This window comes from Athene noctua, chromosome 1 (assembly GCF_965140245.1).
Source record: "Athene noctua chromosome 1, bAthNoc1.hap1.1, whole genome shotgun sequence".
Taxonomy (NCBI): Eukaryota; Metazoa; Chordata; class Aves; order Strigiformes; family Strigidae; genus Athene; species Athene noctua.
The window spans coordinates 147,373,566-147,387,149 of record NC_134037.1 but is presented as its reverse complement, the minus strand read 5'-3'; the positions used below and the strand labels follow the sequence as shown (position 1 = coordinate 147,387,149).

The following is a 13,584-nucleotide window of genomic DNA, read 5'->3' as shown; positions in this document are numbered from 1 at the left end:
TTTTGGAAGATGTGGGTAGAGCTGACATCGGTACCAACAGTCGTCATGAAAAACAATGCTATGTAACACTGGCATCACACCCGCTTTGCTAGCAGAAATGTGTCAACAGCAAAGGAGGGACTTCTCAGAGGGGAGGTTAAAATAATTATTATCTCATTTTATTTTCACTCTAGTCACTCTCTGAAACAGAAAGTAGATAGTGTATTCACCACTTCTAATTTCCTGATGTCTACAGCTGTTTCCTATAATTCTGTTCTGAAGGACACAACTCCTTGCCTGCACTGGCTGCTCTCTGCTGCTCATCTCCTCCCGCCCAGCACTGGCTGGCTCTACAGACAGGGCATCACCACGGCATCACTGGGGGTGGTGGAGATGCACCTGCACTTGCAATGCTCTTGAACCACACCAGCTAACTCCAGCCACCACCCTGCTACCTAGCGTATTAGGGTGGGTTTTTTTATTCATGATAACCATTTGCCTTGATGTTCAGGAGCTCTAGGCAGCCCCAAGGTTACTTGGAGGGAAGTACCACAGAAGGACCCTGAGCAAACTTCTGATTCAAACAGGCAGAAATGCTCTCTTGAAAAAAGCCTCACTCCAACCACTGTGCTAACTATCCATGCCCTTTTACACGTAGGCATGGGTAGCTTGAACCACTGAAAGAAGGAAAAACAGCAGGAGTTTTCTTTTTACTTTCAGCAGGCAAGGGTAAAGGGGATACTTGAACCATTTATTTACAGTATAGCAGACAAGTTCAACGCAGTGCCTGAAATGCTGGGGTTTCAACCCCAAGCCCCAAATTAAGGCTGACATATGGGTGATTCCCACAGCCCTTCCCAAAGGGGGGGTGAGTTTGCCTTTAGGCTTCCCTCCAGGGTGCGGCCGGCCCTGCAGACAGAGCCATTGGGTAAACGAGCCCCAGGGGTCCCACATTCAGTCACAAAGGTCAGGTGTCCCACTGAGGGGTAAGAGCTGGGACCACTTGCAGGAAGGGCAGTGTCTGTCTGGGAGGTGGATGCACTGTGCAGAGTTCCCTGTTGGGGAAAGGCCTCCTGCCTCCCTGGGACTGGGCTCCAGTCAGGCCTGGCTTTTGTAAACGTGGGCTGTGTAGAGATTCAGTATGTGGCTTCCTTCACCTTATGTGTTTGGCTTGTTGACTTGGTTGTCTCCCATCCCTTCTGTGGGAGACTGCATGTCACCATTTATTCCACCCATTGTTGGTTGTGTGGTGTTGTTGTTGGGGTCAGTGGGATCGATATTGATTATGTATAATCTGACTTGTTTGTACCCCCAGCGCTCACCCATGTACTGACCCTTTTGTATCAAATACAATTTGGTTATTGGTTCATCTTTATGCTGGCTGTGTCCTTTATGCTAGGCCTAATAATTGGCAAAACAGTGCCCCTTCCTTTGAAAAGCATTCATCCCTTCACTAATTTCTGGCTACATGATATCTCCCACCTCTGCCCAATTCCTGAATTTTGCTTTTGTGAGCCTCTGAATTTGGCAGATCTGAGCTTCTGTTGTTTAGAAACTACTGCGCTGTATTCAAGAGCTGCTTGCTGTGTTGTGGATGAAAGCTGCTGCTCATCATTGCTGAGCTGGAATATCCTCACATCACCCTTTGAGCAATGCTTGACCCTGAGTGCTAAGATGACAGCAGTTCGTGGGGGAACTCTCAGAATGAGAAAATCAAGACCAGACCACTGCAAGTCTTGAGTAAAAATGTTGCCCTAAAGCAAAGCCTTTCCAAACACAGGGAAACCTTACATAATTTTACATATTTTATGTAAAGTAGGGGTTTCCTGCCCTTTCTCCTAAAAAAACCCAAACGTGCAACCCTCTTTTGAAGTCCATATTCCTCATACTATTCTGCCCTGTGTTATAGTCAGAGCTGTTCATCACCCTCATTAGAGCTATACAATAGCCTTGCAGTTTTGTTCAGACACACACTCATCCTGTGTTCCTTTATCTGTGTGTGGGATGTTTACCTGGATACCAGTCTGAGGAGGGATGTTGTACTTGTGGCTAACTTATTTACAGACTTCAAGAGACAGGGTGGCAGCGATTTACGTTAGGCAAGAAGGTTGCTCTCCACTGAAAACTATAAATATGAAGAGTTTAAGAAGAGACCTGACATTTGTGTTGCTGCGATGTGCATTTTGGTAGTTCTAGTCAAATCTTTGTTAGGGCTGCTGTGAGAGCGTCTGTTTTCATTAAGACTAGAACTGAAGGAAGCTGCTAGAGATCACTGGGCTCTAACAACACGGACTGCCTTGAAGGTAGCATGTGTAATCAGGAGTCCTTACCTCCTCCTGCCCATCTCCAAAACTTCTGTGTCTAGTATTTTTTTACTTTTTTGATATTTCTCAATTAGTGAGCATTCCCTTGTCTGAAGGAACCCAGAATCTACAGCTACAGAGAGATATGTGAAGAAGAGATGTGTGCCTGAGTCAGAGGAGTCTCAAGCCCCTTCAGGGCCCAGGAGCTCATGCTGCTCCCAAACTTAATCTGAGGTCCCGTTGTTTTCACAGATTGTTCAAAAATCTCCAGCATTCACAATGTGTTCCTGCAGGCTGCAGATGCCTTTCCCTGAAGCTTCAAGGTTGAAGGTTGAATCTGTTGCATGTGACATCAGCCAGATGTGGAGGCCACCCTGCACTGGCTGAGGCTTGACCTTAATGTAGAAGAAGCTTTATCTTGGAAGTGCAATGTTTCTGCACAGTTGTGCTCACTCTCACATGAGACAGACAGGAGCTTACCACTCCTTCCTTTTGTTGTAAGTTGAACTAGAAACCTGTTTGCATGACCTTTAGAATGCCAGTCACAGCAAATGACAGCCAAGGATTTTGCAGAGCGTGACGAGATCATCATTATATACCTCAACATGCCCTTAAACTCTTTCACAGCTGGGTTGTCTGTCCTGATATCAGCCTCAGAATTCTCTTTGAATCTTTACATGGAAATCTTACTTTCTATGCACAGCTTTCTGTTGTGTTCCACTCCTCCATCCTGGCAGTGGGGGACCCATGGCAGTTTGAGGCTGGTTATTCCACTTTGTCCAGCCATCTGATGGCAGCTTGGAGGAAAAGGATGAGGACTCTGTGCATGCTGCCATTCTTAAAGGTCACAAAATTCTCATCTGGTATGTGAAATGGAGGCATTTAGCTCCTGGCAAAGGTTTATCAAAGAAGCACAACAGAAAGAGAGAAGTAGAAAAATATTATTTCTTTTCCAGCATTTAGGATACACCTGAAAGATCTGCAAGGTGTTCTGGTCTTGTCCTCTCCTGGAAAGTACCTGCAATGAATCTCAGATACACAGAGTTCACAGAGCTAGCCTAGCTGCACCAGAGGAAGGTGCAGAAGTGGCTCACAAGGTAGCTTTTGCTTTGGTGGAGCACAGCACAATAATTATCACTCCTGTTCTATAGCAAATGGTAGGTATTGTAGGTAGGAGCTTTGGCCTTGCATCCCAGAGTGTTACAGGCTATGCTGGCACAATCATGGAGAGGACTGGCTATAAGGTATCACAGAGCCACAGCTGCAGCCACTTCTAGCTGGGACCTCTGCCAATAATTAGCACAAGCAGACAAGAAGCTTCATTGCCAGATAAGACACAAAGTGCATAAATAAACCACATAAATATCTCCTAAACAGAGAGCTGGAAGGTTTCCAGTGAGAAAAGATTTGTGAAGAACGGTATAGAGAGAGATGGGAAGAAGGATGCTTCACTGGGATGGAGAGGGGTCAGTGTAGCAAGAAGAGGTTTGTTTATTCAGGGCTTACATCTTAGGATGTGTTGCTTCTTGAGCCAGGGACCCAGCATGCTGCTGAGCTCCCGTTGGAACAAGCATCATGAGATTTCCTTCTAGGGATGTAAAAAATGGACCAAGGCGACTGTGAGTCCTCCACTTCCTGGGGAAGCTATCCTCAGCCTGTGTTGATGCTTTTGTGGATCATGAGGAGAATGAGCAGGCTCAGATTGTGGGTAGCAGCCTCTCCTGATTTTTGCTCATGCTGTGATTCAGGTATTTTCCCACCCTCTTGCCTTTCAGTTTTCTCCTTTGGGGGAGTTTGTCTTTTAAACCTACCTTGCTAATTTACCTTTCCCTTCTCAGTCTGAACAATGTCTCTCTTTCAATATGATCCTGATGCCACTGATGTACTCATATGGACACAGATAAACAAATCAGTTCAGGTTATGTTGGCAGGAAGGCGCAAACTAGGATTCATCTAAATGGCAGATGCAGAGAGGTGGATTTTAATGAAACTACAAACTATGTATTAGAGAGATTTTTCCATTGGTAACTAGGGTCCAATCCTAATTAAAAACTATTCTTGAGGTTTTTTCAGTTCATTTAAAGGGGTGTTCCTGATGAGCTGCCCATCTAATCTTATCTGCACTTATAAAATGTGAGAGCAAAAATAACTGGTGCCTGTAAGAAGAGGTTGAAAATGAAAATTCAGTTACCTATTTCCTGCCATTGAACAAGACGAAAAGAGTGGCAGATTTCCCCAGGTGAACCTAAACTTTTCTGTTCTGTGGTATTCTCTGCTTTAAGGCTAAGGCCCACACCCAGGGACCCATTCCAGATTTCTTTAGATTATCTTCCTTGAAGAATAAATGAACCTAGGGGTAGAAAAGGATTGTTTGGTCGTTTGGCCTCTTTGGACACTTGCCCTTGGAACAGGTGCTAAAGATACTCCTACGTGAAGGAAATGTTTTATTACTTCAATTCATGTAGACATATTACTATTATGTTTTGCATAATTATTGAATATTATTGTGGCCTTTAAAAAGGTAGGACTGGTCTAACACATAGGTGTGTTTGGCTGGTAATGAGATTCATTCATGATGCATTCTCCAGAGCATAAGTTCATGTCCTCTCCAGATAGACAGGAACTGTACCTTGGATCTTGCACTGTGTGAATATTCAGTGGCCTTTTGCCTCCAGCTGGCCTCAATGGTTGAATAAATGATGAGACAGGGAGAAGAGATTAGCTCTTGCCTATGGAAATAGTCACACCAAATTGGTGGGGCAGTACAGGAGCAGCTAGTATAGTCATCACTTCTCCCTTGCTTGCTCTGCAAGTGAGTAGGATATCTCCAGTTCATTAAACCCCATCTCTGCAGGGTAGTCTTTTTAGGAGAGAGGCTACAGCACTTCACCGCAGGGGTAGGAGACATTCACCCCCCTTCTGCCACGGGGAGGCCTGCACAGAGGCACATTCCCCGCTACAGCTTAACGTGTCATTCTGAAAATCCTGTCAGAAACAGGTATATGAGAAGTTTGAGAATGGCTCTTCTCAGCCCAGCTGATTGTGAATGAGTTCAGTTATGTGGAAAACCAGGCACCTCAGTCAGATAAAGGCTGTACTGCTCCCCACACATGCAGACAAGGCCTATGACCAGCTGGGTCCTCAAATCCTAGACCTACCTTACTGAAAACCGAGAAGGGTGGGGTTTGAATCTGGGAAGATTTGGTGCAGAAGGCATGTCCTTTGCCTTCAGAGGGCTGAGCCAGACAGGGAAGAGGGGTTCTGCAAGAGGCTCCATTCCCTCCTGAAATCCAGCTCCTTGGTGAAGGTTGATGGTTTAATTTTGAAGGAAACCACAGCACTGCTTCCCAGTGGTTTTTGCTGGCCTCCAGGCAGAGTGTGATGATGGTTTATTTTGACTTACATAGTTGTCTCCCCACAGATGCATCCTCCATCCTTCCCTAGCTGAGCAGGTACTTCAGGAGCAGACGTTTGCCTCTGCCATGCAGCAAGGAAAACCCGCTCCCCAGCCACCTGTGCAGCTGCTGCTGCTTGAAGTGGGGCTTCTGGAAGTCTCTGACATAGTATTTGTGGGGCTCTTGTAGATGCTTAACAGAAACTTCTTTCTGATTCACTTGGCTGCCAGTAACGTGCTCCCCGTGACAGCTCGCAGGCAGGCCCTGGGTTCACAGCCTGTACTCAGATGGGAGGCAACAGATTGCAAGGCGAAATACCAGTGCCACAGATCAGAACAGCCTTTACGAGCAGGTGTGCAAAAATATGGTTTTTCTATCATATCAGCCTTCTAAATGGGAGAACACATAAGGATGCAATGTCCTTACGCTCTGGCTGGATCAGTAAAAGGGAAGTCCTCCCCCTCTGTGCTGCAGTCTGCTCCTGCCACCCCTCCATCCCCTCCCACCACCGCAGTGCAAGCACTTGTTGGGCTGCGCTGTGAACTTGATTGCTGAAGTGATCTGGACTAAAAATAACCTTGTAAAGAGTTAAGGGATGTATTTTTAGCCCAGATCATTTCAGTGATCTAGTTTACAGCACAGCCCCACAAACTCACACTGGTGCAAGGGAGGGGGGAAGGGGCAGAAGGAAAGGTCAAGGGAGAATGATCAGTTGGAAACGTAAGCTGTCTTTCTGCCAAAACCAGGACCTTATGAAACTGCACCCCTAAAGCACTGACCCTCTCCTGTTTTCATCTAGCATACTGACAACTGCCTTCTTGTGGCACAGTGTTGAGAGCTGGGTGCTGAGATCACTATTTCTGGATCCTGTTTGTGTAATCAAGACGCTAGCCCTGAGCCTCAAATGCCTTATTATGTCTGCCTCTGACACACTATATTTGTCATTATTTTTTCCATATATGCTTTTGCTGAGGTAGATTATATGTGCAGCAACAAAAAAAAACCAAAACATGACAGTCACGGGGGAGCTTTGCAGCGCTTGTGAGAGCGCAGGGTGCACGAAGGTGTGGGCACGATGGACTAGTGTAAGAAGGGGCTGCAGGGAATCGTTCCTGCAAAGCTCTTTAGAAGAAAGGAAGGAATGTGGAGGTCAGGGACTGGCCTCAAAACCATGTATAGAGGCAACTACATGAGAATAGGGGTGGAAAGTGCACAGAACCATTACAAAAAATTGTGTAACCGTCACTGGTTTCATAGCTGCTGAATATGCCAGCCTTGCAAGGTGCTGTGGAGGGCTTGCATCTCAGATAAAAGGTGCTCCATCTGGACAAAATATCCTACCTGCAAAAGTAGACAAATCAGAGGATTCCTAGGGAAAGGAAGGAGAGTAAGGCAGCACAAATTTCTGCTGTTATTCAGCTGGTATTTAAGTACTCCACTTTATGGCAGCTAATAAGACCTTTAGCCTTTTTTCATTAGCCAAACTAGATGCACAAATCCAAACCTGAACTTCTCCTTCTGAGCCACACTGGTACCCTTTCAGACTAGCATTTCCAGTACCACATTATGCACAGTGACAAAACTGGTGGGATACCGATTCTGTGAGGTAAAGCTTTCAATTGCAAGGAGGTGGATCATGACAAAAACTGCTAGCTGAGGGCTATTGGAGCTAGTTTGGCACCAGTCCCAGCAGGACATTGAAATTCATCCCCAAAGCCACCTCTGGCTTTCCAGTTTTCCCCAGGAGTCTTTGTAATTTTTATTTCATAAGAGTGTCACTGCAGACACCCCCCACCTGTAGCTTAAATCTGTGATCTTTAAGGAAAGCTCTTTGTAAGTACCCAAACGTGATGCACAGAGAAACTCTTCAATCTCTTTACCTCTTTTCTGTGGGCCTTCAGTATGCACATTCTCTCACCTGGTGCCCATGGTGGGTCCACAGGCTCTAGCGGGAGAATTGGCTAATGTCATTAAGCCAGGTAATGACACTGCTGTCCTGAGGGGACCCCTCTGTGAGACATTACTACTGCCACATCAGGCAGCCTTACTAGCCCTCGCATTTTCTGGCACATTAAATCACCAGTGAAGTTGGGATTGTTCTTCCTCAGTGCTGCCAGAAGGACTGAGTTCAGTTTTAAAAGCAGATGAAGAAAGATGGAGTTGAAAACTATTTTCAAATTTACAAATTTGTTTGGAAGAGGAAAATGAAACCCCTTACACAGAACTTGCTAGTTGCACTTCCTCTTTTGCAGACAGTGCCATGCTTACATTGATGGTACAATTCAATTCCTGTTTTGCTGCTCTGTCCGACATTTTTCAGAACATGCAATGCTTAGACACTTATTTTTATGGAACAGTAAAAGACCGCAGAGTAGCAGTCACCAAATTACTGATGGAGTCAGTCTTTTACCTTAGCTTGCTGGTTTTAGCCCAAGCAGGCTGATAACACTTCTCTTCTGAAAAGGAAAAGAATCAGCAGCTGTGTAAACAGCACAAATTTAACATCTGAGTAATTTTACCTTTTTTTTTTTTTTTTGACAAAAAAGAGAAGAGCTGCTCCTCTTCATCATTCATAAAAGTGGTGGGCTATGTCACTGATACAGGATAAATGACTGTGAATGGAAGAGATTGCATTAGTATCACGGGACAGGGGAGAGCCAGCACTGAGCTCTTGGGTGAGAGAAGCAGATGTGTGTCTTAGTCGTGGAAGAGGCTGAGGGATAGTACATGCTCTGAGGTGAGAGTGAGCAAGTTTTCAATCCCGTCTGATTTGCAGACCAGGCCCCCTGAACGCTTCCCTCCGGACAGAGTTTCAGCCCACTGATGCCTCTTGCTTGCTTCTTTCTGTTACTTTTTCCAGACAAGTCCTTTGGGCTACGTGTTCCCAGGATCCATGTCCTGAAGGTGGAAACCGTAGGTCTCTGGACAGTGCTTCTAACTCATCCACCAACACTAGCCCACTCCCTCTCTTGTGGGAGGGAGACTGCCAGTCTGGCCCCTGGAAGTCAGGGTGCCAGTGTTCTCCTTGAAGAGCAGGGAAGGGAACTTTTCGCATCCAGGTGCCCTGGTACAGCACTTTACCTTGACTAGAAGACATAGAGCCTGGCACACCAGCTGGGAAAAAAAATTTAAAAGCAGCTGTAGAAAAAACTGGATACAGGATGGCAGTGTAATTGCCAGAAAGGATCTGAGAAAGGACTTTTCCTGTTGCAAAACCCGTAGCGTAATCGGAGAGTCTGCAGCTGGCAGTTTCCAGACAACACAGCCCGTGGGCTACTTGTACTAATCTTAGAATGGCATGTTCACTCCTTCCTGCACCCCGGCCGGCGAGCTTCACACCGGCAAGACCCACATTGCAATCAATGCCTGCTACCAGCAAAACAAGAAATGCATGGAATCATTCCAGCCTCACAGCTTTGATCAAATCCAAAGAAAGGGAGCTGTGTTTTCAGACTGTAACTCAAAAAAAAAAAAAAAAAAAAAAAAAAAAAAAAAAAAAGAAGAAAAAAAACCCATAACCACCCCAAAACAAGAGGTTGAAGAGGCCAAGAGGAAGTGCAGTGTCTTTTCTCTGTAAAGGCAAAGGGCTGTGAAAGAAGCTCTTGGAGAAAAAGGGACTGTGATGGAGGAAATCCTTCCACCACAGAGTGCCTGCAGCTCCTCAGCCTCAACTAAGTCCTCAGTTCAGGTGTCTGTTCTGCCATGCCCAGGTGCCCAGGTATCCTGGGAGCCGGTATGCTGAGCCAAGCCTCCCAATCCATCCTGCCTTCTCCAGCTTCATTCTTTGCTCTCTCTCCTTTTTCTTGCCTGCCCTCCCTTCATGGCAGGGAACCAGCCTGCAGCTGGGAACCACTCTTCCTCCCCACTTAAACCAGCCATCGTTTTTCGTGTGCGCCAGGTTGCCCTGCTGATCTGCTTACCCCGCTGTTTCTTCCGTTCCCCTTATCTGCCACTTCCCCTGCCTGTAATTACTCTAATGAAGGCTGAAAAGATGGGAGAAAGGTGCTAGAAGTTCACTAAGAGGAGACAGATTGATATGGCTTTTGTGGCTGGATGCAGGAAAGCTGGTCCAAAGCCTGTGGGAAGTTTAATGGGGGAGATGTAGTCAGGATCCTGAAAACAAGGAATGGCAGACATCTACAGGGATGTCTGAAAGAAAGAAGATAGCGTTTATTGGGAGCACTTATTTACAGCTCTCTGAGAAAGGGAAAGGCCTTTTTCCACAATGCAAACAGGCCTTAGCCATGCTGCTCTCTATCAGGTATTTCAGACTAGAGAGTGCTCCAAGATGTGGATGATGAGATGATCCTTAGTGTAACCTCCTCGATTTGCTTTTAATCTAGAAACTAGGAGTCTAAAGAAATTACTTCTTCAATGTGATTTCAAGTTTCCGTAGCTATTTCTCCAGACCCTGTAGCATGGTGACCCCAAGGGATGGTCCTTATGTGGGCCAGATTGGTGTTTTGAGGGCCTTTCACCTCCAGCAATGCTGAAGGAGTGGTTGTGTCAAGAAGACAGCAGGTCCCTCCCAGGCAGAGCAGCGTAAAGGGAGAAGGAAGGGCTGTGCTGGAGCCTTTAGAGAAACAGAAATGTATTCCTCTAGCAATGGTCTTTGGTGAAACTTTCTGACTGAGATGCAGAAGAGTATTGATGCAGAGGGGTGAGAAGTGTGCTCGTCATGTGTTCATGGTAGCGGTGCAGGGAGTGAAGGTATGAGGTTCCTTGCTGATGGTTCGTAGCCTGGCTTGTTGTTTTGAGGTCTCTGCCTCTAACAAAACAAGGATTGTTGGTTAGTTGTTCTCAGTTCCTCTGGTTTGGTTTTCCCTGGCATCAGATACTAGAGATGAAGAACAAAGGTTTCCTTTCATCAGCTTTGATTTCAAGGCTTTCTACTCATATTGCTTGATACACATAGCAAAGAAAACAAGGTAGATGTGGGATGACACCAGTGCTGTGTGCTGTGGGAAGAGCCACACCATCCAGTCTCCAACAAGCCTCCTGTTTCTCAGCCTGTTGTCGACCCAGGGGAGAGGAAGCTTCTCTCAGCCCTGGTATTTCCTCTCTCCCCCACACCCGCCTGAGTATTTCACTGCCAAAAAAGCAGAACAGCACAGGGACATCCCCAAGCACATGCTGGCTTGCTGTGAGGGCAGAGAATGGCTTCTTGCAGCAGAACCACTGGAAAAGGAAGGGCGCCGGTGACAGGGCAGTGAAGGAGGGATGGGAGGGCTGAGAAGGTGTATGGGAACATCCTTTACTGCCCCACTCCATCTGCTCACTGCGAGGAAAAGATGGGGAACAGACACTTGGCTTGAAATACTTCGTTTGCTTCCTGTGAAAAATACTGAGTGTAGGCTCCTTAGCTAGAACTGAAAGGCTCTGCATGAATTACTGGTTCTCTGGGATATTTGAAAATGCTGCTGGGTCCTGTCTTCCCAAACCTCTTGCTCTCAGACTGGATGATTGATGCCAGATGTGAGAAGCTCTGCTTAAAGTCCCTGCTTACTCTTGAACTTTGTAACACATACGCAGGCTTCTCTCTAGCCTGCTTGCTTTTCCCAGCCTTTGCTCATAACTTGTTGTTCCGGATTTGTCAGAACAGGCCAGCAGAGACCAACTCAGAGGTGGACAAGTCGGCATCACCCTCAGTGGCTCAGCTAGCAGGGAAGTTCAAGGAGAAAGCAGCCAATGTCCCTGGAAAAGAGGTAAGGAGCTCTGCAGCCACCAGCTGGTAATCAAGTGGGAAATGAGACGCTCACCTCTACCTGTAGAAGTTAGAGCATCAGTGATCTGAGCATGAATCCACCTTGATTTTGAATCTTCACAAAGGATTTGTCTCCTAGTGCAACGCAAGCTATGACAGTATCTTCTGTGCATTGCCGACTTGTGGACAAGTATTTTGGTAGAGCCATACCTCAGGACAACTAGACACTTTAACTGAGACACTGCAAAGCTTGGTAGGGTACACATAATATACCCAACAGGAGCAGGCAGCAATGCATGTATTATCTGGGCTGGCTTTTGTGGGCAGAGGGCAACAATGAATAATGAAATAGCTGATATTGAGCCATGGAAGAAGAAAGCAAACAACAGATTACATGGTGCAGAAGCCAGTGGCAGGTCACCAGCACCTTGTTCACAAAAGGAGAAGGTTTCCTCCAGGTAATTCTTTCTGTATGTGTCTGAGAGAGAAAGCTGTCTCTTTCCTTGCCCTCGTTACCTCTTCCCAATGACATTTCAGGCTCTGTGCCTAACTTTATCATGATGAAACTTAGTTTTATTGAAAGCCCACTATGCCAAGCATTACCTCGCAAGCTGTCTTTCACAAGATAAGCAAAACACTAGAATACCTCTTTTAGGAAGAAAGGAAAGTCAGAGTGTTTATGGATGGAGGTTGACATTTTAGGAGAGCCCCTTGTATCATGCATATATGTTTACTGGTGACCCTCTTCAGTGAGTGCCCCTTTAAAACTGAATTGATTCCTTCTGCTGCTCATCTGATTTCAGCGTGTCCCAGGCTGGGCCTAAGGGGATCCTCCCTGTCTTTGGCTGGATGCAGTGGTGACCTCTGTCCTGCAGGGCTGGCAAGCCACCCTCTATCAGAGGTTCGCACTCCCATAGCCGGGCCCGGGATGGGAACAGCCAATCTCTTCCCAAGCACTTTTTTTTCCTTCAAGTCACCAGCGCGCCACTCCATCTGTCCCATTACCCTCATTTCCTCTTTTTAAGGTATGGGATTTAACTGCACTAAGTCCCTCACCCTTTAGCAGGCAGCAAGTTCCCAGACCTCTCTTGTGTTATCTGCAGACCTCTGCTGCTCCCAAGCCAAGGCAGTGTGGAGGGGCCTCACAGTGGGGGGAAACACATTTTCTCCAGAGACAGAGGAGGACAAAGTTTCCTGTCTTTTCTCTCCACACCATCTGTCACTTCCCCACCAGCTTTCTCAAGCTGGCTTCAGATTAATGGCTGAGTGGATAGTCTTTAACCCTTGCTTGACCCATGCCAGCAAAGTGGAACCTATCAACCAGGGAACCTCAGATACAATCACTGTGGCACAGTGCAGCATTTCATGGTTGCAAAATGGTGGGATTTCAATAAGACATGGTATTATTGCTTCCTAGTGTGACATAAGGGCAGAGCTGCCCTTGGCTGCTTAGAGATGCAGCATTGCCATGGCTGGGTACAGCACCACCAGAAGTTAAGTGACATCAAGTCTACAGGTCCTCCAAGACAGCCAACTCTACAGAGGGCAAAGATGCCATAATCCAACTTTCCATGTGCCTGCCTGTTAGAAGGTAACAAAATTATCCAAATATTATATTGTGGATCTTATCCAAGATCCACAATATTATGCAAGTATTTTGTCTGTTAACCCATAAGAAGTGTGTTAACAGCTTGGCAGGACACTACAAGCCTGGCATAAAAACAGAGACAGCTTGGCTTCAAGACCAGAGCAGTATCTATGAAGGTGCTGTGCTATGTATCTCTTCATTTCTAGTGAGCACTCTCATACTTCTGAGAGCCGTGGGACATTCAGAAGGAACCAGTGTCTGTGCTGTTAAATTGCCTTGTTCCTTCTCCCCTGGAGAATCTGTTTTCAGTCAAACTAAAGGTTACAGCTGAGGACTTTTCTTCATTAGAGGGAAGGCATGTTGAAAAAGTCAAAATTCCCCTATTTGCACCTAAAATACATCAGATGCAAACCGGGAAAATCATGAACCAGGTAGGCAGCTGAGACTCATTAAAAGGAAATCCTGGTAATAAGACAGGAAAGAGAACAATAACAAGCTTTTCCAGTGTGAGGGGGTTTTCAGCAGAATGATTTGAAGATTAAGCCTCTGGGAAGGCTTCTCCACCCTCCACAGCTTAGAAGAGTGTCCTTTGCACAAAGCCTGAAGTGTCATGGT

General features: G+C 46.2%; 1 protein-coding gene across 1 annotated transcript in view; it reads left to right on the top strand.

Moving 5' to 3' along the window:
• The window catches only part of RCSD1 (RCSD domain containing 1), a 35,754-nt gene that overhangs the window by 14,462 nt on the left and 7,708 nt on the right, over positions 1-13,584 (top strand). Inside the window, exon 2 of the mRNA XM_074928535.1 lies at positions 11,275-11,382. Coding sequence (XP_074784636.1) covers positions 11,275-11,382 — 108 coding nt within the window. The remainder of the gene's footprint in view (positions 1-11,274; positions 11,383-13,584) is intronic.